Below are 24,391 nucleotides of genomic sequence, written 5' to 3'. Positions count from 1 at the left end.
AATAGAACATCAGATTCCCCCTTCCACCCTTACCTTGTGTGCAGACTTATCCTCAAGAAGTCTCTGCTGTTAATACCTGATTATGTACACCTCCAAGCTTTTTTTGTATATGTAAATATGTGTGTGCTTTTTTTTTGCACAACAGAGATCATTTTATGGTATATATACTGTTCCGCAACTTGCTTTTCCTAGTTAATAATATCTCAGGGGTACCTTTCCGTTTGAGTTCTTACAGTTCTGCCATCTACCTCAGTCTTAGTAACTTCCTTTCATTTATTTTATTGTGGGCTAGGAAACACATTCACATGGTTCAAAAGTCAAAAGGATATCATAGGTATATATTATCTCAGTCTCATTGCTGTCCTACTCCTGTTCCACCCCTGTTTCCTGCTGCCCCCATAGGTAAGCATTTTATTAGTTTCTTAAGTATCCTTTCAGCATTTCTTTATGCAAATATGGACAAATACGAATATATGTTTTTATTTCCCCACTTTTCCTACAAAAAAGATAGCATGCTATACACTGTTCTATATCTTGCTTTCTTCACTCCACAATGTATCCTTTAAAAGTCTTTCCATATTAACACATAAGAAAGCGGTTTTTAAAAACAGTTACTTAGTATTCCATTGTGCTATTAGTCAGTCTCCTGGTTAATAAGTTTATAATTGAGTTGTTTCCAATCTTTGACTATTACAAACAACTGCATCGGATAGCCTTGTACCTACATTATTTTGTACATATGAAGTATATCTGTGGGATGAATTCCCAGAAGGGGAATTGCTGGGTCAAAGAATAAATAGGTTTGTAATTTTGATAGGTACCTTCAGAGTCTTCTTTTTAACTTTCTATTTTGAAATGACTTCAAGTTTACAGAAGGCTTGCAAGAACTGTACAAAGAATTATATATCCTTCACCAAGATTCACCTATTGTTACTATTTCGTATTTTGCTACATTTCCTTTATCAATTCTCCCTTTCATTCTCTCTTTATCATTCTCATATATATGTGTGTACACATGTGTTTATGTATATGTATTTGTGTGTGTGTGTACAACGTTATTATTTTCTATGACCCATTTGAGAGTAAGTTGTAGACATGTCTCTTTATTCCCCAGCACTTCATTGTGTATTTCCTAAGAACAAGGACATTCTTTTATATAACCCAATTTCAATAAGGAAAATCAGAAAGTTTAACATTGATACAATATGATTATCTATAGTCTATACTCAAACTTTACCAATACTTGATAGTAATTTATTCAAGTCCAGGACCACACATTGCATTTAGTTGTCATGTCTCTTTAGCTTACTTTAATCTGCAACAGTTCCTCAGCCTTGCTTTGTCTTTTATAACACTGATATTTTTAAAAGACTGTAAGCCATTTATTTTATAGAATGCCCTTAATTTTGGTTTGTTTTATGCTTCCTCATGATTATATTTAAACTAGGCATTTTTTGGCAGTATATTAGTTATCCATTGCTGTGTAACAAATTACCCCAAAACTTAGTGGCTTACAACAGCTAACATTTATTATCTCTTACATTTTGTGGTTCAAGAATCTGGGTATAGCTTGCTGGTTGCCTCTGCCTCAGAGTTTCTCACAAGGCTGCAAACAAGGTGTCAGCTAGGCTGTTGTCTTATCTAAAGGCTCGACTGAGGGAGGATCCACTTCTAATCTCTCTCACATAGTTATTGGCGAGATTAATTTCCTCATGGGTTGTTGGAATGAGGGCCCCAGTTTCTTGCTGGCTTTTAGTTAGAGGCCTGCCTCAGTTCCTTGCCATGTGGACCTCTCCACAGGGCAGCTCAAAATGTAACATCTGGCTTCCATCAAAGCAAGTAAAGAAGAGAGCCAGAGAGGGCAAACAAGATGGATGAAGGCCACAGTCTTTTTGTAAACATAATTTTGAGAGTGACATACCATCACTTTTGCTGTATTCAGTTCATTAGAAGCAAGTCACTTGGTCTAGCCCTCACTCAAGGAGAGAGAATTTTCTAACTCCATTTGTAATCATTCCTTCTACCTTTATTAGTTGGCATTATACTGTAAGGAAGAGCTTTCCCTTTTTTATTTATTCATTTATGGCTCATGGGTTTTTTTTTAATGAATTATATTCCATTATTGCCATCATTTCTTTTGATACCAAATTATTTCAGATTTATTTTATTTAGATTTAGATTTATTTTGATCCCAAATTGTTTTGCCAGTGAGACTCTCTTCAAGCTGGTTCCTGTGTCCTTTTGCCATACCCCTATCATTTTCTTGAGCACTTTCTTACTTTTTGATGCAAGATGTTACAGAATTAGCTTATACTTTCTGTGTTTCAGTCATGAGATTAGACATGTATCCAAAAAGCCTTCTTGTTTTTAGTAGGGAGTAGTGTTTAGAAACTAAGATCTGGGTGTTAGGAGTACTCATTGCTAATGGGCTGTTACTGTTTGTAGGCCTTTTCAGCAAACAGAGCTAGGAACACACGCACACAAACATACACATATCTGTATCTATACACATACACCTTCCAAGTCATGAGTTCATATTAATACCTCCAATTCAGGCTATTCCTAGCCTTCCCTCTTTCCATCTTTGTATTCTCCAAAAGTGAGAACTCTGGCTCCCAACATTATAAATATATTTATTCAGTCCTTAAATACACAGAGAGTAGTTTCAGAATTGCTATACCCATACCAAAGAGAAAAACAAACCTACAGAGTTCAAGATTTGCTTGCAATTGCTTTCCTTTATGCTGAGGGTATATAGTCAAAGTACTGTGTTCAAAGTTACTTGTAGTATGATTATGTTATTCATTTGAAATGAAGTTAAGTTTATTCATTTCTATTGTAATCCATTTTAGAGTTTTTTCACAGTCTAAAATTGATTATAAAGGGTTTATTAGTATTCTTTTTTGAATATGTAAAACATTAACACAATTAAAGTCAAAACAATTTTTTTAAAAAGCGTACTCAGAAGATTATCACTCCTGCCTATCTCTTCTGCCTTGTTCATATCACCCACTGTAGATCATCAATTTCATTTGTTTCTGGTTTATTCTCCCTGTGTTTCTTTTTGTAAAAAATGACCACATATATTTATATTTTCTTATTTCTTTTTTTTTGCACAAAAGATAACATACTATGCAGGCAGTCTTGGCTTTGAACAGTTACAATATACACAAATTTCAGTTACCATACTTTAAGTAATCTCCATCTCCTAAAAACAGTTCAAACTTAATGAGTAATTGCATAAAGTACAAATTTCACTGTTAGTCCTTCAGTCCACAAATTACTTTGCAAACAGCAGATGTGCACCCTGATCAGTGACCAGTCACAGGGCTTCTTTCAGTCTGTTAGTGATTGGTTACTACGCATGTTATTTAATTCTTGCACAGACAGCAGAGCATGTAGTTGTGTTGTTTTCTTCTCTCCCAGTGATAAATCCACATGACATTTTACAAAAATGTACGGAGGGAATTGGCCAACAAAGATGAAAGTGAAGCCAAGAAACAAGAGTAAATACCTAGAAGCAAAGTTTCTGGGTCATATAATATGGGAAGTGTATATTTAGCTTCATAAGAAGCTGCAAAACTATTTTTCAAAGTGGTAATATCACTTTACATTCCCATCAGCAGTGTATGAGAGTTCCACTTGCTCCACATCTTCACCAATGCATCCTATTGCCAAACCCTTTAATTTTAGCCATTCTATTGGGTGTGTAGCACTATCTCATTGTGGTTTTAATTTGTGTTTTCCTGTTGACTAAAGATATTGAACATCTTTTCATGTGCTTATTGGCTATTTGTATACCTCTTCTTGAAGGCTGTTCAAATCTTTTGTTCATCTTTAACAGAGTTATTTGTCTTCTTAAAATTGAGTTATGAGAATCTTAAAAAATATATTCTGGATGTGAGTTCTTTGTCACAAACATGTTTTGTGGCTATTGTGACTTGTCTTAAAGACTGACTTGACTTTTCTTAGTAGTGTCTTTTGAGACATAGAAATTGTAATTTTGATAAAACCCAATTTATTCATTTTTTCTTTTATAGGTTGTATTTCTTATGTCCTATTTAAGAAGTCTTTGTCTATTGCAAAGTTCTGATGATTTTCTTCTATGTTTTCTTCTAGAAGTTTCATAGTTTTACCATTTACAATCTGTTATATGATTCATTTTTATTTGATGCTGTGTATGGTGTGATGTAAGGGTGAAAGTTCATATTATTCCAAAGGGATATCCAGTTCACCCTTTGGAAAACTTTGCTGAGACGACTATCCTTTCCCTATTAAACTATCTTGGCACCTTCCTCAAAATTCATTTGACTATATATATAAGTGTTTTTCTGGGATCTCTGTTCTAATACATATATATCTGTAGCACTGTAACGAAGTCTTGAAATCAGATAGTGTTAGTTCTCCAACTTTGGTTTCCTTTTCCAAAATTGTTTTTGCTGTTCTAGATCCTTTAATTTTCATATAAATTTTGGAATCATCCTGTCACTTTCTTTAAAAACAAAAAGACTTCTGAATATTTATTAGGGTGCATTGAAGCTATAGCTTCATTTTCGGAAAAATTAACAACATTATTGAAGTTTTCAATCCATGAACATGGTATATCTCTTCATTTATTTAAATATTCTTTAATTTCTCTAAGCAAATTTTGTGTTTTTCAGTGTGCAGACCTTCTGTATATTTTAATAAATTCATTGCTTAGTATTTAATGTTTTCTACTATTCTAAGTGGCATTTTAAAAACTTCATTTTCTAATTGATCATTGCCAGCATATAGAAACACAATTAATTTTCATATATTGACCTTTTATCCTGTGCCCTTAATAAATTGACTTATTTGTTCTAGTGGGTTTTGGGTTTTTTTCTAGATTCTTTAGGATTCTCTACATACACAAACATGTTTTTTGCAAGTAAAGACAGTTTTATTTTTTCCTTTCCAATCTGTATGCCTTTTCTTTCTTTTACTTGCCCTATTGCATTGGTTAGACAGGGCAAAACTGAATAGAAATGACAAGAGTGGACATCCTTGCCTTGTTTCTGATCTTTTCTGAGGGAAAGCATTTAGTCTTACACCATTAAGTTTCCACAGATACATTTTAGCAGATTGAGGAAGTTCCTCTATTTCTAGTTTGTTGAGAGTTTTCATTATGAATTAGTGTTAAGTTTTGTCAAATGCTTTTTTGCATCTATTGAAATGATCATATAACTTTTCTATTTTACTCTGTTAATATGGTAAGTTACACAGATTGAGTTTTGAATGTTTAATCAACTTTGCATTTTTATAATATACTCAACTTGGTCATCATATTCTTTTCTATATTGCTTTTCTATTTTCTATACAGTCTTTTCTATTTTGCTGGATTCAACATGTTAATTCAACATGCTAGGTAAAGAATTGTTGGGATGTATGTTGTGAAGGATATTGGTCTGTAGTTTACTCTTCTTATAATTTCTTTGTCTTGTTTTGTTATTAGGGTAACAGCTTTTGGTTTCATTGATTTTTCTCTATTATTTGTCTGTTTCATTAATTTCCACTCTTATCTTTATTATTTCTTTCCTTCTACCTATTTTGGTTTAATGTACTCTTCTTTTTCTAACTTCTTAAGGTTGTAGCCTGGATAATTGTCTTCACACCTTTTTTTTCTAATATAGGTATTTACTGAGCTTTAGCTGCATCCAACTAATTTGGGGTGTTATGTTTCCAGTAAAGTTAGGTTCAAAATGTTTTCTAATACATCTTGCAATTTCCTCTTTGACCCATGGATTATTTAAAAGTATGTTAATTTCCAAATATTTGAGGATTACTCAAATATCTTTCTGTCATCGATTTCTAACTTAATTTTATATGACCCAAGAACATAGTTTGTATGCTTTCTTTTTTTAATTTGTTAAATTTTTTTTGTAGCACAGGATATAGTCTATCTTGGTGACTCTTCCTTGCACACCTGAAAACAATGTGTATTCTGCTATTAGTGTTTGTTGTGTCTTATAATTGTCACCTAGATCAAGTTAGTTGATAGTGTTGTTCAGGCCTTCTGTATCCTTACTGATTCTTTGTCTACTCATTCTATCAATCACTGACAGAGGAGAGTTGACATTTCTAACTATAAATATGGATTTTTCTTTCTCCTTTCAGATATATCAGTTTTGTATCATATATTGTTTCATATATTAAGCTGTATTATTAACTACATACAGTTTTTAAAAAGTTTTTATTTTAAAATCCTTATTGATTCACAGGAAGTTGCAAAAATAGTGCAGAGAGGTCCTATGTATCCACCACCCAGCTTCTCCCAATAGTAATGTCTTACATTACCATAATATATAATATCAAAACCAGGAAGTTAACATTGCTTCAATCTACAGTTATTCAAACTTCAATCTACAATTATTCAAATTTCAACAGTTTTTACATGCACTCATTGTGTGTGTGTGTGTGAATAGTTCTATGTAACTTTATCATCTGCATCGATTTGTGTAAACGCCATCACAATCAAATACAGAACTGTTCCATCACCATAAAGAATTCCCTCATATTGCCTTAACCCCTGGCAGCCATTAATCTGTTCAACACTCCTATAAATTTGTCATTTGGAAAATGTTATATAAATGGTACCATACAGTATGTAACATTTTGAGATTAGCTTTTTTTTTTCAACTCAGAATAATGCCCTTGAGATCCATCAAGGTTGTTGCTGGTATCAAGAGTTTGCTTCTTTTTATGACTGAGTAGTATTCCATTATACAGATATACTACAGTTAGTTTATCCATTCACTTCTTGGAAGACATTTGGGTTGTTTCCATTTTGAGTCTATTACAACTAAAGCTGCTGTGAACATTGTATAAAAGTTTTTATGACACAAGTTTACATTTCTCTGCTCAGAGAATATGCTCAGGAGTGCAATTGCTATATCAGATGGTAAGTATGTTTAGTTTTATAAGAAACTATGAAAGTATTTTCCAGAAGACTGTACCATTTTTGCATTCTTAGTTGCAATTTATGAGAGATCCAGTTTTTCCATATTCTCACCAGCATTTGGTATTGTCACTATTTTTTATTTTAGCTGTTCTAATAGGTTTATGATATCTCGTTGTGGTTTTAATTTGCATTTGTATAATAGCTAGTGATATTGAACATCTTTTCATATGCTTGTTTGCCATTACTTCTTCAGTAAGAAGTCTGTTTTTCTGTTTTGCCCATTTTCTAATTGGATTTTTAAATTGCTGTTAAATTTTGAGAGTTCTTTATATAGTCTAGATATAAGTCCTTTGTCAGATATGTAGTTTGGAAATATTGTCTCCTCCTCTATAGCTTGTCTGTTCATCCTCTTAACAGGATCTTCCTAAAACAAAAGTTTTAAATTTCAATGGAGTATAATTTATTAATTTCTTTTATGGATCATGCTTTTGGTATCATATCTAAGAACTGTTAACATGTTCTAAGTCCTGAAGATTTTTCCATGTTTTCTTCTAAAAGTTTTTTAGTTTTATGTTGGCACCTATGATCCATTTTGAGTTAATTTTTGTAGAAGGTATGAGGTTTGGCTCAAGAGTCAATTTTTTATCCATGGATGACCAATGGCTTCATTACCACTTGTTGAAAAGACTTTTCTTCCTCCACTGAATCACTTCTACACTTTGTCAAAAATAAGTTGGCTAAACAAAGCTAGTGGGAGGGGTATTCTGCTGATCTGAGGAAGATGCTTTTTTATTCCTCAGGAAATGGAAGTATGTGGGGACTGGTGGCAGCCATGTTAAGTCCATGAGAGGAGGCAGGCAGCCTTAGCATGAAGCTGTACCATGAAGAATACCACTGTATGTTAAGTAGAGAGAAGGAAGGAAATCAGGTCCTTGGTGACATACTTATGCCCCTGGGTCAAAGTAATCATGACACCTACTTACTTCTGGACCTCAGTTGTGTGAGCCAACACATCTTTATGGCTTAAAAAAAGCCCAGTTGGCCATACTTGTGTGGGTCTATTTCTGGGTTCTCTATTCTGTTTTATTGAGCTATGTGTGTATCTCTCTTCCAATACCACACTGTCCTGATTACTGTAACTATATTGTAAGTCTTAAAATTGGTTACAATAATTCCTCCCACTTTATTTTTCTTTTTCAAGATTGTTTTAGCTATTCTAGGGCCTGTTCCTTTACATATAAATTTTAGAATAAGCTTGTATATATTACAAAAAAAATCTTGCTCATATTTTGATAGGAAACATGTTAAACCTAGAGATCAAAATATGGGGAATCGACATCTTTACTATGTTGAACCTTCCAATCCACGAATATTGTATGTCTCCCTCTCCATTCATTTAGATATTATTTGATTTCTTTTTTCTTTTAATTTTTCTTTGCTTTTTGTTTTTGTTTTTGAATTTTTTTGAGGAAGATTAGACCTGAGCTAATATCTGATGCCAATCCTCCTCTTATTGCTGAGGAAGACTGGCCATGAGCTAACATCCGTGCCCATCTTCCTCTACTTTCTATGTGGGACGCCTGCCACAGCATGGCTTGCCAAGTGGTCCCATGTCCGCACCCAGGATCTGAACTGGCAAACCCTGGGCCGCCGAAGCAGAACGTGTGCACTTAACCTCTGCACCACCGGGCCAGCCCCTATTTGATTTCTTTCACCAGCATTTTGTAAGTTTCAGCCTAGAAGTTTTGTGCAAATTTTGTTAGAGTTATACCCAAGAATTTCATTTTTTGAGCAATTGTAAATGACATTGGGTTTTTAATTTCAATTTCCATATGTTCATTGATAGTATATAGAAATACAATTGATTTTTATGTGCTGATTTTGTATCCTGTGACCTTGCTAAATTCACTTATTAGTTCTAGGAGTTTTCTTGTAGATTCCTTGGGATTTTCTATGTAGACAATCATGTCTTCTGCAAATACAGTTTCACTTCTTCCTTTCATTCTGCACATGAAATACTATTCTTTTATGAAATACATATCTTCTTTCTTTTTCTAGCCTTAATACATTGGCTAGAGCTTCTAGCATTATGTTGAATAAGAAGAGTGAGAGTGGACATCTGCTTTGTTCTTGATCTTAGGTGGGAAATTTAGTCTTTCACTATTAAGTATAATGTTTACTGTTGGTTTGTGTGGATACTCTTTATTAAGTAGAGGAAGATCTCCTCTATTTCTAGTTTTCTAAGAGGTTTTTTATGTTGAACCAGCCTTGCATCCCTGAAATAAACTCCACTTGGTCATGGTGTATAATTCTTTTTAAATGTTGCTGAATTCTACTTGCTAATATTTTGTTAAGGATTTTTGTATCCATATTCATGAAAGATATTGATTTGTAGTTTTCTTTTTTTGTGTTTTCTTTGTCTGGCTTTGATATCAGGGTAATACTTGTTTCATAAAAGTCAGTTGGAAAGTATCTTCTCTTCTATTTTCTGGAAGAGATTGTATAGAATTGGTGCTAATACTTCTTTAAAAATTTGGTAGAATTCTCCATTGCAAGCATCTGGGCCTCAAGATTTCTTTTTGGTAATTTTTAAACTATGAATTCAATTTCTCCATTAGCTATAGGACTATTTAAATTATCCAGTTTATATTGTATAAGTTGTAATAGTTTTGTTTTTTAGTAATTGGTTCATTTCATCTAAATTGTTGAGTTTATGTGCATAAAGTTGTTCATAATATTCCTTTATATTCTTCTTCATGTCTGTGAGGTCTGTAGTAATATCCTGTTTCATTGTGGATATTGGTTTGTCACTCTTGCTAGTTTGTCAATTTATTGTTTTACCAATTTTATTGGTTTTCAAAGAACCAGTTTTTTGTGCCATTGATTTTTCTCTATTGTTTTCCTGTTTTCAATTTTATTGATTTCCATTTTTCTTTTTAAATAGCTTTATTGAAGTATAATTTACATATCATAAATTTCACCTATTTCAATGGTATAGTTATGCAAGTTTTAGTAAATTTCTACAGTTGTACAACCATCCCCACTATCCCATTTTAGAACATTTCCTTCACCCCAAAGTTTCCTTTGTGCCTGATTTCAGTCAGTTCCCACTACCATCCCCAGCCCAGGAAACCACTCATCTGCTTTTAGGCTCTACAGTTTTTCCTTTTCTAGAAATTTCATATAAATATAATCATACAATATTTAGGTATTTTGTGTGTTGGTTTCTTTCACTTGGCATGTTTTTGAGGTTCATCCATATTTAGCTGGTATCAGCACTTCGTTTTATCGTTGAATAGTATGTCATTGTATGGATATAACACATTTTGTTTCTATTCATTTATTGATGGGCGTTTGAGTTGATTCCAGTTTTTGGCTATTATGAAAAATGTTGCTATGAATATTTGCTACAAGTCTTGGTATGAACATGTGTTTTAATTCCTCTTGGGTGTATACCTAGGAGGTCAGTTTCATTGATTTCTGCTCTTATATTTATTATTTCTTTGCTTCTGCTCACTTTGTGTTTATTTTTCTCTTTTTTTTTCTAGTTTCTTGAGGTAGAATCATAGTTTATTAATTTGAGACCCTTTATCTTTAGTGCTATACATTTCCCTCTCAGGACTACTTTAGTTGCATCCCATAAATTTTTATATGTTGTAATTCATTTCCATTCAGTTTAATGTATTTTTAAATTTCCTTTGAGACTTACTCTTTGACCCATGGATTATTTAGAACTGTGTTGTTTTATTTCCAAGTATTTGGAGATTTTCCTGCTATCTTTCAGTTACTGATTTTTGGTTTAACTCCAGGATGGTCAAAGTATATATTCTATGTGATTTCCATTCTTTAAATTCGTTGAGCTTTGTTTTCTGACCCTGGATATGATCAGAATGTTCCATGGGTAATTGAAAATAATATATATTCTGTCATTGGGTGGTATGTTCTCTAAGTGTCAGTTAGGTCCTGTTCGTTAATGATGCTGTTCTTCTATATCCTTGTTAGTAATTCTATGAATTCTTTTTTTGTTTTTTTGAAGATTGGCATCTGAGCTAACAACTATCGCCAATATTCTTTTTTTTCTGCTTTTTCTCTCCAAATCCCCCTAGTACATAGTTGCATATTTTAGTTGTGGGTCCTTCTAGTTGTGGCATATGGGACACTGCCTCAGCGTGCTCTAACGAGTGGTGCCATGTCCGCGCCTAGGATCTGAACCAGTGAAACCCTGGGCTGCCGAAGCAGAGTGCATGAACTTAACCACTCAGCCACAGGGCTGGCCCCTATCAATTCTTGAAAAAGAGTTTTATCAATTATTCTTCACTTCTTCCATATCCTTGTTAGTAGTTCTGTCAATTGTTGTCACATTTTTGAAGTCTCTAACTGTAATGATGGACTTGTCTATTTTACCTTTCAATTATATCAGTTTTTACTTCATGTGTTTGGAAGTTTTGTTATTGGTACATACACATTTAAGATGGCTATGTCTTCCTGGTAGATCGACCCTTTTCTCATTATATAATGTCTTTCTTTGTCCCTGCCAATTTTCTCTGGATAAAGAGACATTTAAGATTGTTAAATCTTCTTGATACTTGATAAATTGACCCTTTTGTCGTTTTGAAATGTCTCTCTCTCTCTCTCTGCTAATATGTCTGTCTTAAGGCCTACTGTTTTCTGATATTAATATAGCCACTCCAGCTTTCTTATAATTAGTGTTTGCATGGTATATCTTTTTCCATTCTTTATATATAAAATGCGTTTTCTGTAGACAGGATAGATATAGTTGGGTCTTGCTTTTTTACCTATCTCTCACTTTTAATTGGAATGTTCAGACCACTTACATTTAATATAATACTGATATGATTATGTCTACCATCTTGCTCTTTGTTTTTTTTTCTTATCCCATCAGTTATTTATTTCTTTTTAATCTTTTCTTTCCTTCTTTTAGATTGAGTATTGTTCAGCATTCCATTTTGTCTCGGATATTAGTTTATTTACAATATGCACCTTTAACTTACCATAAATATAATTTAAATAATATTATACCACTTCACATATAATGTCCTTACCCTTTAACAATATACTTCTATTTCCCTCCTGTGGTTTTTTGAGCTGTTGTTGTCACACATTTTACTTCTGCATATATTTTAAGCCACAATATGTTGTTATTTTTGCTTTAAATAATTTGCTTTAATTAATTTGTTTTTTTAAAGAAATTAAAAAGTGAGAAGAAAAGCCTTTAATATGTAACGTACATTTTTATCATTTGTGTCACTAATTTCTTTACATAAATCCAAGTTTCCACCTGGTGTCATTTTCCTTCAGACTAAAGAACTTCCTTTGATGTTTCTTGCACTACAGATCTGTTGGTTGCAAATTTTCTTGATTTTTGTTTGTCTAAAAAAAATCTTTATTCCACCTTTGTTTTTGAGAGATATTTTTGCTGGATATAGAATCCTAGGCTGAAATTTTTTGTCTTTCAGCACTTTAAAGACATTGTTCCTCTTTCTTCCGCTTTGCATTGTTTCTGGTGAGAAGTCTACAATCTTTCTAATCTTTGTTCCCCTGTATTTAATGTTTCTTTTCCTTTTACTGCTTCTAAATTTTTCTCTTTATCGATGGTTTTCAGAAATTTGATTATGATGCTTTGGTGTGTTTTTCTTTATGTTTATCCTACTTGTGGTTCATTGAAATTCTTGATTCTGTGGGTCTATAATTTTCTTTAAATTTAGGAAGTTTTAGATTATATTCAGTCAAATATTATTTATCACACACACACAATTATGGAACTCCAATTGCACTTATGTTAGACTACTTTATATTTTCCACTTTATATATTTCTGGTTGCTGAAACTCTATTCATTTTGTTTTTCAATCTGATTCTGTGTGTTTCAGTTTGGATAGTTTCTATTGCTATGTCTTCAGGTTAGGTGATCTTTTCTTCTTCAGTGTCTGGTCTGCTGCTACTCCCGTCTAGTTAAGTTTTCATTTCATTTATTGTATTTTTCACCTCTGGAAGTTCCATCTCATTCTTTCATCTCTCTTATTATCTTCATGTTTTCCTTTAAATCCTTGAGAAAATTTACAATAGCTGCTGTAGAGTCCTTGTCTGCTAATTTTATCACCTCTCTCATTTCTAGTGATGATTTTCTTCCTGGTTTTAGATCACAATTTGCTGCTTATTTGCATGTCTCGTAATGTTTTTATTGGATGGTAGACATTGTAAATACCACATTGTTGAGTGTTTGGGTTTTGTTTCTTTCTTTAAGAAGTACAGATGGTCTCTAACTTACAATAGTTTGAATTACAATTTTTCAACTTTACAATGGTGTGAAAGTGATACACATTGACTAGAAACTGTACTTTGAGTTTTGAATTTTGATCTTTTCCTGGGCTAGCAATATGTGGTACAATACTCTCTTAAGATGCTGGGCAGTAGCAGCAAGCCACACTCCCAGTCAGCCACTGCATACTGAGGGTAAACAACCAATACACTTACAACCATTCTATACCCATATAACCATTCTGTTTTTCACTTTCAGTACAGTATTCAATAAATTACATGCGCTATTCAACACTTTATCATAAAATAGGTTTGTGTTAGATGATTTTGCCCAACTGTAGGCCAATGTAGTGTTCTGAGCACATTTAAGGTAGGCTAGGCTAAAGCTATGATGGTCAGTAGGTTAGGTGTATTAAGTGCATTTTTGACTTAATGATATTTTCAACTTACGATGGGTTTATTGAGACATAACTTCATCATAAGTCAAGGAAGATCTGGTTGATCTTTTCAAGGCTTATTTTTAAGCTTTGTTAGGGCAGGTTTATAGCAGCCTTGGCTTTGGGCGAGTGTAGTCCTACTATTCAGTTGTGACTCTTTTTTTCTGCTTTGAGTGTTCAGCAGAGACTCTGATTCTGGCTGAATGGAATTCAAATATTTCCCATTGCTGTGCGAGCTCTGGGACCTCTGCAGCTAATAGCTCCCTTGACATTTGCTCTTTGCCCAGCTTCAGAAGAGTGTCAGTCTGTGCACATTCAGTTTATTATTCAGCCAAAGACTCAGTGAGATCTTTATCCCGATTTCTGGAGAACTTTGTGTGGCTCCATTCTCTCTGATATTCTGTCCCACAAATTCTAGCTACCTTAGTCTCCTCAAATTCTAATTTCTACCCTCAACTCAGCAAGGCCATTTTGTTATTCTTGGATTTCCCCTTTCCTGCCCCATGGTTTAAAAGTTGCCTCTAGGCAAAATACCAGAGATCCTAGAACTCACTTCATTTGCTTTCCTTCTCTCAGTCTTGCACTCTTTTTGAGCCAATGTCTAAAAGCATTTTCCACATATTTTCATCAATTTTCTAGTTGTTTATAGTGGTATAGCTAGTTCCACATGGTCAAAAGCAAAGTTTTCACTTTCATAATATATCCTGGAAATCTTTTGTATCAATTTCTAGAGATCTTTGTGGATTTTTTTTTATATATAGCTTCATAAAACTCCACTGTATGTGTACATATTATAGTCTACTCAACCAATCTATAGTTTGTCATTTAGGTAGTTTCCAGTCTTTTTTGCAATTACAAATAATGCTATAATAAATAACCTGGCACATATGTATTTTAATAATTTTTGATGTGTATATTCAGGGTAAATTCCTAAAAGTGTGATTGCTAGGTCATAGGGTATGCATATGTAGTTTTGCTAGATATAATTATTTTCCTCCATATAAACCATTTTGCATTCCTATCAATAGATGAGAATGCTTATTTTCCCACAGCCTCATCTACAGAGTACATTGTCAAGCTTTTCAAGTTTACCAATATGATCAGTAAAAAAATCTCAAAATAGTTTTGATTAGAATTTTCTCTTATTATGATTGAAGTTAAATATCTCTTCATAATTAAAGAGCTAGTTTATCTCTTTTTTAAAATTGTCTGTTCATATCTTGTGTTCATTTTTCTATTAGAGTTTCTGAGTGTTTTGTCCTAAAATTTTAAAAACTTAATTTATATATTTAGAGATATTAGCCCTTTGTCCAAGAAATAAGTTGCAAATATTTTCTTCCAGTATGTCATTTGCCTTTCACCTTTGTTTATATTATTTTTTTGCAATGCGACCTTTTTCCCCCTTTATTTTTATGTAATCAAATGAATCAGTCTTATATTGCATTTAGGTTTTGAGTCACACTTAGAAAGCCGTGCCCCACATTCAAGTTATAGAAAAAATCATCAGTTTTCTTCCAGTGCTTGTATGTTTTTTTGGTTTTTACATTTAGATCTCTGATCTGTATGGACTTTATTCTTGTGTTTGCTGAGGTATGGAACTAATTTTATCTTTTTCCTAAGTGGCTATCCAGTTGTACCAATACCATTTATTAAAAACTTCATCTTTGTCCTAGTGATTTGAGATAGCATCTTTATCGTGTACTAAACTTCTGTATTGCCAAAAGGTTCTAATGATCAGAAAGCCACACTTCTTTCCCACTCAATGTTACTATTATATGTTGAAGTGAATTACTTTATTTCAAAAAAATAAAGAAACAACTAAGCCATACAAGGCTAACCCCTTGGTGAGAACTGATAATAATTTAGATAAAATAATAACAGCATGCTGGGGAGAAATTGAACAAATACTGTTTCTCTAAGGAGAATTTAGATCTTTGAGGAGATTTTCATGTGGACAAATTTAGTAATTTTTTGCAGGTAGTTTCCTGGTGTATTTAAGCTTTGAAATATAATAAACAGTAAGAGAGTACTAATGTGATCAAGACTAGAAGAGAATAGTGCTTAAATGGACGAAGAGGTAAACATCTTTTTTTCCCTTAAACTTTTTTTTTTTTTAAAGATTTTATTTTTTCCTTTTTCTCCCCAAAGTCCCCCCCCCCCCCCCGGTACATAGTTGTATATTCTTCGTTGTGGGTCCTTCTAGTTGTGGCATGTGGGACGCTGCCTCAGTGTGGTTTGATGAGCAGTGCCATGTCCGCGCCCAGGATTCGAACCAACGAAACACTGGGCCGCCTGCAGCGGAGCGCGTGAACTTAACCACTCGGCCACGGGGCCAGCCCCTTTCCCTTAAACTTTTCATCCCTAAAATCACTGATTATAGTTCCAAAATATTTTGATGAGATAATTCCTTCTTGTTCTAAGGTTAGATAGACTAGAGGTCTTATAAAACTTACTCTTAAGATTCTTAGATTATTTTATTAAACCGAAGTATGCAAAACATTTTTTCATATAAATAAATTTCAGGTAAACTTCAGATAAAAATTAAGGCTAAACCATCCAGCTTCTTCACCAAATGCTTGAATCTCCCACTTGTCTAAATTGTGATACATGTTTGATTGATTTATTGGTTATCTGTTTTTATACCATTTATCCTTAAATGATCCCTTAAGTTGACTTTAGGATATTTCTCAAATAGGCAAATCATATTGAATTGAAAGATTACTAGATGATATTTAGAATTTTAAGGGAATAACACATATATGTTTTCACTTGAATGCTGTAATTTAATAGTATCATTAATAGGCTTTTCTGATATTACTGACTCTCAGGGAATAAATAATATTAGGTAACTACCTAACATTAAAAAATAATATTAGGTAGGGGCCAGCCCAGTGCAGAGCGGTTAAGCGCACCTTCTGCTTCGGTGGCCTGGGGTTCACCGGTTCGGATCCCAGGTGTGGGCCTATGCACAGCTTGTCAAGCCATGCTGTGGCAGGCATCCCACATGTAAAGTAGAGGAAAATGGGCACAGATGTTAGCTTAGGGCCAGTTTTCCTCAGCAAAAAAGAGCAGGATTGGCAGCAGATGTTAGCTAAGGGCTAATCTTCCTCAAAAATAATAATAACAATAATAATAATATTAGGTAATATTTATGGAGAGCTTCCTCTGTTCTAGGCAAGGCCAGTGTCATGGGCAGGTGACCTGTGCTGTCACATGGACCCCATTCTTAGAAGGGTCCTGCATTTGGATTAATGCCCTGCTGTCACCATCTTGAAATCCTTAATAATTTTGAAACAAAGAGCCCCCTATTTTCATTTTGCATTGTCCCCACAAATTATGTAGCCAATCCTGGTACCAAGCACTATATTTATCAAGGAGAGTATATAATTTAATTTATATTTTTGAAAGATCCCTCAGGTTTGTGTATGTGAAATGGAGTTTAAGGAAAGCGCAAGAGGATATAAGAAGACCAGAGAGGAAGCTATGGCAGTGTTTAAGGTGGCTTTGACTCAGGTGGTGGCAGTAAAGAGGGAAAGTAATTGAAAGATTCAAAATATATTTTGGGGGCTGGCCCCGTGGCCGAGTGGTTAAATTCGTGTGCTCAGCTTCAGCGGCCCGGGGTTCCGCTGGTTAGGATCCTGGGTACAGACATGGCACTGCTCATCAGGTCACACTGAGGTGGCGTCCCACATGCTACAACTAGAAGGACCCACAAATAAAATATACAACTATGTACTGGGGGGGGGGGGGGTTGGGAGAAAAAGCAGAAAATATATATATATATATATATATATATTTTTTTTTTTTTTTTGGAGGTAGCAAGTATTGGCATGAACTGGTGAAGAATTGAATGTGGGGATGTTGAAAAAGATGTTGAAAATAACTTGGAAGTTTTTGACTGGACTAGAAATGCCCCTTGTTAGATGAAGAAGGTTGGACAATGTACAGATTTGAGAGTGTAGTTAAGAGTTGGGTTTGATATTATGCTAAGTGAAAGAAGCCAGATACAAAAGGCTATGTATTTTGTAATTCCCTTTTTATGAAATTTCAAAAAGGCAAAAGAACATAGAAAGTAGATCAGTGGTTGCCTGAGGCTTGGGGTAGGAGCAAGGATTGAGTACAGACAGGCATGGGGGAACTTTTAGGGGGTGATGAAAGTATTCTAAAATTAGATTGTGGTGTTGGTTGCATAACTGTATAAATTTACTAAAAATCATTGATTGTCTAGGAGAACTCTATGGCAAGTATAAACTGTTAAGGATTGAAATAAGAGATTGAGGTGCCTGTAGTTATGTCAAGGAGTGCTATTATTATTCCCATTTTACAGATAAAGAAAATAAAAGCGAAGTTAAAAATGAAAGCTTCATGGTTACATAGCTACTAAGTGTAATATCCACTATTGGAACTTGAGTCTTTTAGACACTAAGGCCCCACTCTTGACCACTATAATATATTCACTTTCTATTTTAAAATTATATTGCTGCATCTCATTGATCAGAGGATCTCTTGAAATTATAAAACAGAGAGAAAAGAAGATAGAGACTAGAAAATTGTATTGATCCTGTACACTGGTGCTTCCATTTCCCCTGGATAGAGGTAACAGGGGAAGTTACACCATCTCTCTGTTTTTTTCCAGTGTGAGTTGTGTTACCACACCTTACTTGGCTCTTTGGCAAACTATGTTTTCTCTTTGAAATCATTACGTTAAGAAATAGTTTCATTAGGCCCACTGGCAGCTTGAAAGAGTGACTGTATCTTTGACAAATGCTTACCCCTTGGGAAAATGGATGCACACAAATGAATATATATAGTTCTTAGTGTATTTTATGATTACTATGCCATCAGCATGAAGATTGCTATATTAAGAAGCGTTAAATATAGGGAGAAGTTGGTCAAAGGGTACAAACTTTCAGTTATAAGATGAATAAGTTCTGGGAATCTGATGACTATAGTTAACAGTACTGTAGTGTGTACTTGAAATTTGCTAGGACAGTAGATCTTAAATCTTCTTACCACACACACACACAAGGCAAGATGATGGATGTGTTAACTATATTCTGGTAATCATTTCACAATATATACATATAGCAAATCATGTTGTACACTTTAAATTTATACAATTTTATTTGTCAAGTATACTTCAATAAAGCTGGGAGGAAAAACCATTAAGTGCCTACTGTGCTAGATACTGGGAATATAAGCGATCATCAAAACAGGCATGGTCTGTGCCCTCCTGCAGCTTTTATTTTAGTGGAAGATACAGATATTATGCTTAAACAAAAATATAATTATAAAATTTTAACTTGTGCTGGGTTCAACACAGGAAAATATAAAGTGCCCTAAGAGAGCATAACAAGGATCATAGTTTAAACTGATCCCTAATGGAAGATGCCTATTAGGAAGTAACATTTAAAGTGAGACCAGAAAGATTTGTAGAAATTAGCAAGGCAAAGAGAGGGAAGGGAAAGAAGCCTTCCTGGGAGAGGAGCGGGCTGCATGAAGGCCCTGAGGCAGAAAAGAGCTTGGCTAACGACCATACTGTGAAAGCAGTGTAAATGGAGTATCAAGAGAAGGAGAAGCATGAGAACTTGGATACTACGCAAAGGATTTGGTATTTTATTTCAAAAGCAGTAAGATGCTACTGAGGAGTTTTGAGCTGGAGAATCGTATGATCCAATTAAAATTTTAAGGTCACTCTGGCTACTGTGGACAATGGATCCAAGAGAGTTCTGCTGGCTAATGAAGAGGTCTTAGGGAAACTATGGGCCTTATTACTAATGGGAATACTACTTCAACTTTTAAAAGCTAGTTTTTAAAAATCAGACTGTCAATGAAGTGATGGTGAATGGGAAAAAATGATTGATAAACCAGTATATCTTTGAATAACCCACTAGATCAGTGCTTCTGAAACTTTAATGTACATTCAGATCACCCAGGTATTTTGTTAAAATGCAGATTCTGGTTTGGTAGGTCTGTAGTGGGGCATTTCTGCATTTCTAACAAGCTCCCAGGTGATGCCTATGCCATTGGTCCTTGGCTCACACTCTGAGTAACAAGTGACTGGGCTGTATCCTATATTCTAAATTCGACATATATTCTGTAGTATATAGTCTTTCTTCTAATACCTATCAGCCTTCTTGGTGGTCTGGCCAATTGTCAAACTTGAGTATTTAAAACTGGAGGTTTTAAGAGATGAATTAAGGTATTGAGGATGTGGAGAGACAAGTCAAATATGGCTTTTCATCCCTCCAATAAATATCCTATATATACTTCCTATCTACCTAACTAACCTGTCTGCCTACCTCCCTGCCTTAAGGTTCAGGTACATGCAGACAGGACTATATGCAGTCAAAGTGATGTCCAAGACAAGTATACAGAAATAGTATGAAGCTCTAAAACTTTACATCTAGTATCTAATGGGGTGATTTGCATAATTTATTGAGGCTTATTCTGTACCAGGTATTTGACTTGCCTTACTCCTTTAGTAGGAGAGGAACCCAGGGGCCCTCAGAGGGTAGTTTCTTGTCTAAGGATGTACAACTCAGCCCTGACATTTCATAGCAGACTATCTTACTTATTATCCTAATCATTGCTATTTTCTTTGGTGACTACAATCCTAAATGCAGAAAACTCAAGGCTCTTTATTCTATGGCTACAGGCTTTGTATTTCTGCCATGTTTCAATCATTTTATAAAGGTCCAAGGTGGTAAAGAGGCCTGTTTCTTTCTTTTTTTGGGGGTGGGGAGGAAGGAGGATGTTATCCTTTGTTAGCAATGCAACATCTCTCTGTGGCATATGAACCCAAGACCTTGGGAAATGATTGATTAAGTAAAAGGAAGTGTTTGAGATTATGCTTTATGATTGAGATCATGCTCACTGGGAAAGACAGGGTGGGAAAATTTCACACTGCCCCTGGTGATTAAGCAATGAGAGCTAAAAAATCCAGTTGTAAAAGAAACCTGAATTGTATTTTTAATTTCATAAAACAGAGTTAAACCAAACAGCTCCTGTTAATTTTCTCTACTGAGGAAGTGACAGGGAATTAATTCTACAGTCTCATTTGCTAAGAGAGAAAACTGAAATTATTAACATCTCCACAGAAATGCTAAAAGCCTCCTTACAAGTAGAGCCCAGCTAGATAGATTTTACCCAGTCCTCCAACAAACCCAAGATGTTAGTGTTTCTCCAGATAACGTTGTGTCGTTTTCGGTTTGGTTTGGTCCCCCTTCTTGCGATTGAAGAAAACGATTAAAGTGTTTAATAGGCCTTGGTTTGGCTTGAAGACTTGCAGCACCGCCAGCTTCATCGCCCTGCTTTCCAGGCTAAGGTAGGCTTCCGACGGAGGGATACTGCCAAGGCGCTTCGGCCGGCCGTAAACTCTGGGAGGAAGCCAGAAGAAAGTGAAGTTCCTGGCGCTAGCGCTTGTCCCGCTCAGAGCCCGGCGCTAGCGCATTCTTCGTGCAGTTATTGGCTGGGACTCTGCGTGCCGCTGTCGGCCAATGAAGACGCTGGAGATCTGGCCCCGGCCCGTCCCCTCTCGGCGCCCCGGGATGAGGCAGAGACCGAACAGCCGGCGAGCAAATCAACGGCATCCAGAAAGCCATGTCCGACTCGGCGCCCAGCGCCCAAGCGCTAACCCGCTGAAAGTTTCTCAGCGAAAAAGCCGGGACGATCTGGACCCCGCTAAGAGAAACTGCCTTTGAGTGAGATGGTCCCAGAAGCCTGGAGGAGCGGACTGGTAAGCAGTGGGAGAGTGGTGGGAGTTTTGCTTCTGCTTGGTGCCTTGCACAAGGCTTCTGCCGTCATTCGCTATGAGATCCTGGAGGAAAGAGAGAAAGGTTTCGCGGTGGGCAACGTGGTCACAGACCTTGGCTTGGATCTCGGCAGCCTGTCAACCCGCAGGCTCCGGGTGGTGTCTGGAGCTAGCCGAAGATTCTTTGAGGTGAACCGGGAGACCGGAGAGATGTTCGTGAACGACCGTCTGGATCGAGAGGAGCTTTGTGGGACCCTGCCTTCCTGCACCGTAACTCTGGAGTTGGTAGTGGAGAGCCCACTAGAGCTGTTCAGCGCGGAAGTGGTGATCCAGGATATCAACGACAACAATCCCGCTTTCCCTACCCGGGAAATGAAATTGGAGATTAGCGAGGCCGTGGTGCCAGGCACGCGCTTTCCGCTCGAGAGCGCGCACGATCCGGATGTGGGAAGCAACTCTTTACAAACCTACGAGCTCAGCCGAAACGAGTACTTTGCGCTTCGCGTGCAGACGCGGGAGGACAGCACCAAGTACGCGGAGCTGGTGCTGGAGCGCGCCCTGGACCGGGAAAGAGAGCCAAGTCTCCAGTTGGTGCTGACGGCGTTGGACGGAGGAACCCCGGCTCGCTCCGCCAGCCTTCCTATTCTCATCGCCGTGCTAGACGCGAATGACAATGCGCCTGCCTTCAACCAGTCCTTGTACCGGGCTCGCGTCCTGGAGGATGCACCCCCCGGCACCCGCGTGGTACAAGTCCGCGCAACGGACCTGGATGAAGGCCTCAATGGTGAAATCGTTTACTCCTTTGGTAGCCACAACCGCGCCGGGGTGCGGGAACTATTCTCCTTAGACCTTGTAACCGGAGTGCTGACAATCAAGGGTCGACTGGATTTCGAAGACACGAAACTCCACGAGATTTACATACAGGCCAAAGACAAGGGCGCCAATCCCGAAGGAGCACATTGCAAAGTTTTGGTAGAGGTTTTGGACGTAAATGACAATGCCCCGGAGATCACAGTCACCTCCGTGTACAGCCCAGTCCCTGAGGATGCCCCTCTAGGAACTGTCATCGCTTTGCTCAGTGTGACCGATCTGGATGCTGGAGAGAACGGGCTGGTGACTTGTGAAGTTCCACCAGGTCTTCCCTTCAGCCTTACTTCTTCTCTCAAGAATTACTTTACTTTGAAAACCAGCGCAGCCCTGGATCGGGAGACTGTGCCAGAATACAACCTCAGCATCACAGCTCGAGACTCGGGAGCCCCGTCCCTCTCAGCCCTTACAACACTGCGGGTGCAAGTGTCCGACATCAACGACAACCCTCCACAATCTTCCCAGTCTTCCTACGACGTTTACGTGGAGGAAAATAATCTCCCCGGGGTTCCCATACTAAATCTAAGTGTCTGGGACCCCGACGCCCCGCAGAATGCTCGCCTTTCCTTCTTTCTTTTGGAGCAAGGAGCTGAAACTGGGCTAGTGGGTCGCTATTTCACGATAAATCGTGACAGTGGCGTCGTGTCATCCTTAGTGCCCCTGGACTATGAGGATCAGCGGGAGTTCGAATTAACAGCTCATATCAGCGACGGGGGCACTCCGGTCTTGACCACCAACATCAGTGTAAACATATTTGTCACTGATCGCAACGACAACGCCCCCCAGGTCCTATACCCCCGACCTGGCGGGAGCTCGGTGGAGATGCTGCCTCGAGGTACCGCCGCTGGCCACGTGGTCACGCGGGTGGTAGGCTGGGACCCAGATGCAGGGCACAATGCCTGGCTCTCCTACAGCCTCTTGGGAGCCCCCAACCAGAGCCTTTTTGCCGTGGGGCTTCACACGGGTCAAGTCAGCACTGCCCGTCCAGTCCAGGACACAGATTCGCCCAGGCAGACTCTCACGGTCTTAATCATGGACAATGGGGAGCCGTCGCTGTCCACCACCGCGACCCTGACTGTGTCAGTAACCGAGGAATCTCCTGAAGCCCGGGCCGAGTTCCCCTCTGGCTCTGCCCCTCGTGAGCAAAATAAAAATCTCACCTTTTATCTACTCCTCTCTCTAATCCTGGTCTCGGTGGGGTTCGCAGTCACAGTATTGGGAGTGATCATATTCAAAGTTTACAAGTGGAAACAGTCCAGGGACCTATACCGAGCTCCCGTGAGCTCCTTGTACCGAACACCAGGGCCTTCTCTGCACGCAGACGCCGTGCGGGGAGGCCTGATGCCGCCGCACCTCTACCATCAGGTGTACCTCACCACCGACTCGCGCCGCAGCGACCCGCTGCTGAAGAAGCCTGGCGCCGCCAGCCCCCTGGCCAGCCGCCAGAACACGCTGCGCAGCTGCGATCCGGTGTTCTATAGGCAAGTGTTGGGTGCAGAGAGCTCCCCTCCCGGACAGGTAAGAGTTAGCAAGTCATCCCATAATGATAGTAATGCTTTTTGATTCCTGCACCATGTTGTGGAAGGTATGAGGTGTTTTTTAGTGATGAAGATATTTACCTAATTATGCATCTACATTTTCACCTGGCCCTTCCTAGAGCAAACGTTGTACCTTTGTGAGGGGGATGGCCTGGCTAGAGTGTGGTTTGTAGTCTCACACAGTGTGGAGTTAATTGACTCATCTGTAGACGCAATCCACACACACCCTCAGCATTCACTTGCCATCACAACTAACCAATCTTGGTAAGGGATCTTTAAGCTATAACCCAAGATCCCAGCACTCAGAGCGTAGCTTGGTGTCATTGGGAACAAGCTGCTGGATACCTCTAACCAGTGGCAGCCGCTAGGAATATAAAAACTACCTCATTCGTCCATCTTGCAAATGATTGTGAGATCTGCATTAAAACTCATGGTTTGCTTCTAATTTTCCTTTGCCGACACAGATCCTGTACCTCATTCTCAGACGATTTTCTATGAAAGAAATAAAATTTTACACATCCTTTAAATTTTATTTCAAGCACACTACTGGAAATGATGTGTATGTTATTTACAAAATATTTTTATGTTATAGTAATAATG

At 37.2% G+C, this 24,391-nt stretch overlaps 1 protein-coding gene across 20 annotated transcripts in view; it reads left to right on the top strand.

Moving 5' to 3' along the window:
- LOC100072198 (protocadherin gamma-C4) overlaps positions 1-24,391 on the top strand; it is a 172,282-nt gene that overhangs the window by 118,466 nt on the left and 29,425 nt on the right. The window contains exon 1 of one of the 20 annotated variants that reach the window (XM_070234052.1): positions 20,374-23,771. The exons of the other annotated variants lie outside the window; for them this stretch is intronic. Within the exon in view, the coding sequence (XP_070090153.1) occupies positions 21,342-23,771 (2,430 nt within the window). The 5' untranslated portion in view covers positions 20,374-21,341. Of the gene's footprint in view, positions 1-20,373; positions 23,772-24,391 lie in introns of those variants that run through there. 20 annotated transcript variants of the gene reach the window in all.

This window comes from Equus caballus, chromosome 14 (genome assembly GCF_041296265.1).
Source record: "Equus caballus isolate H_3958 breed thoroughbred chromosome 14, TB-T2T, whole genome shotgun sequence".
Lineage (NCBI taxonomy): Eukaryota > Metazoa > Chordata > Mammalia > Perissodactyla > Equidae > Equus > Equus caballus.
This window is presented reverse-complemented; position numbering and strand designations above follow the sequence as displayed.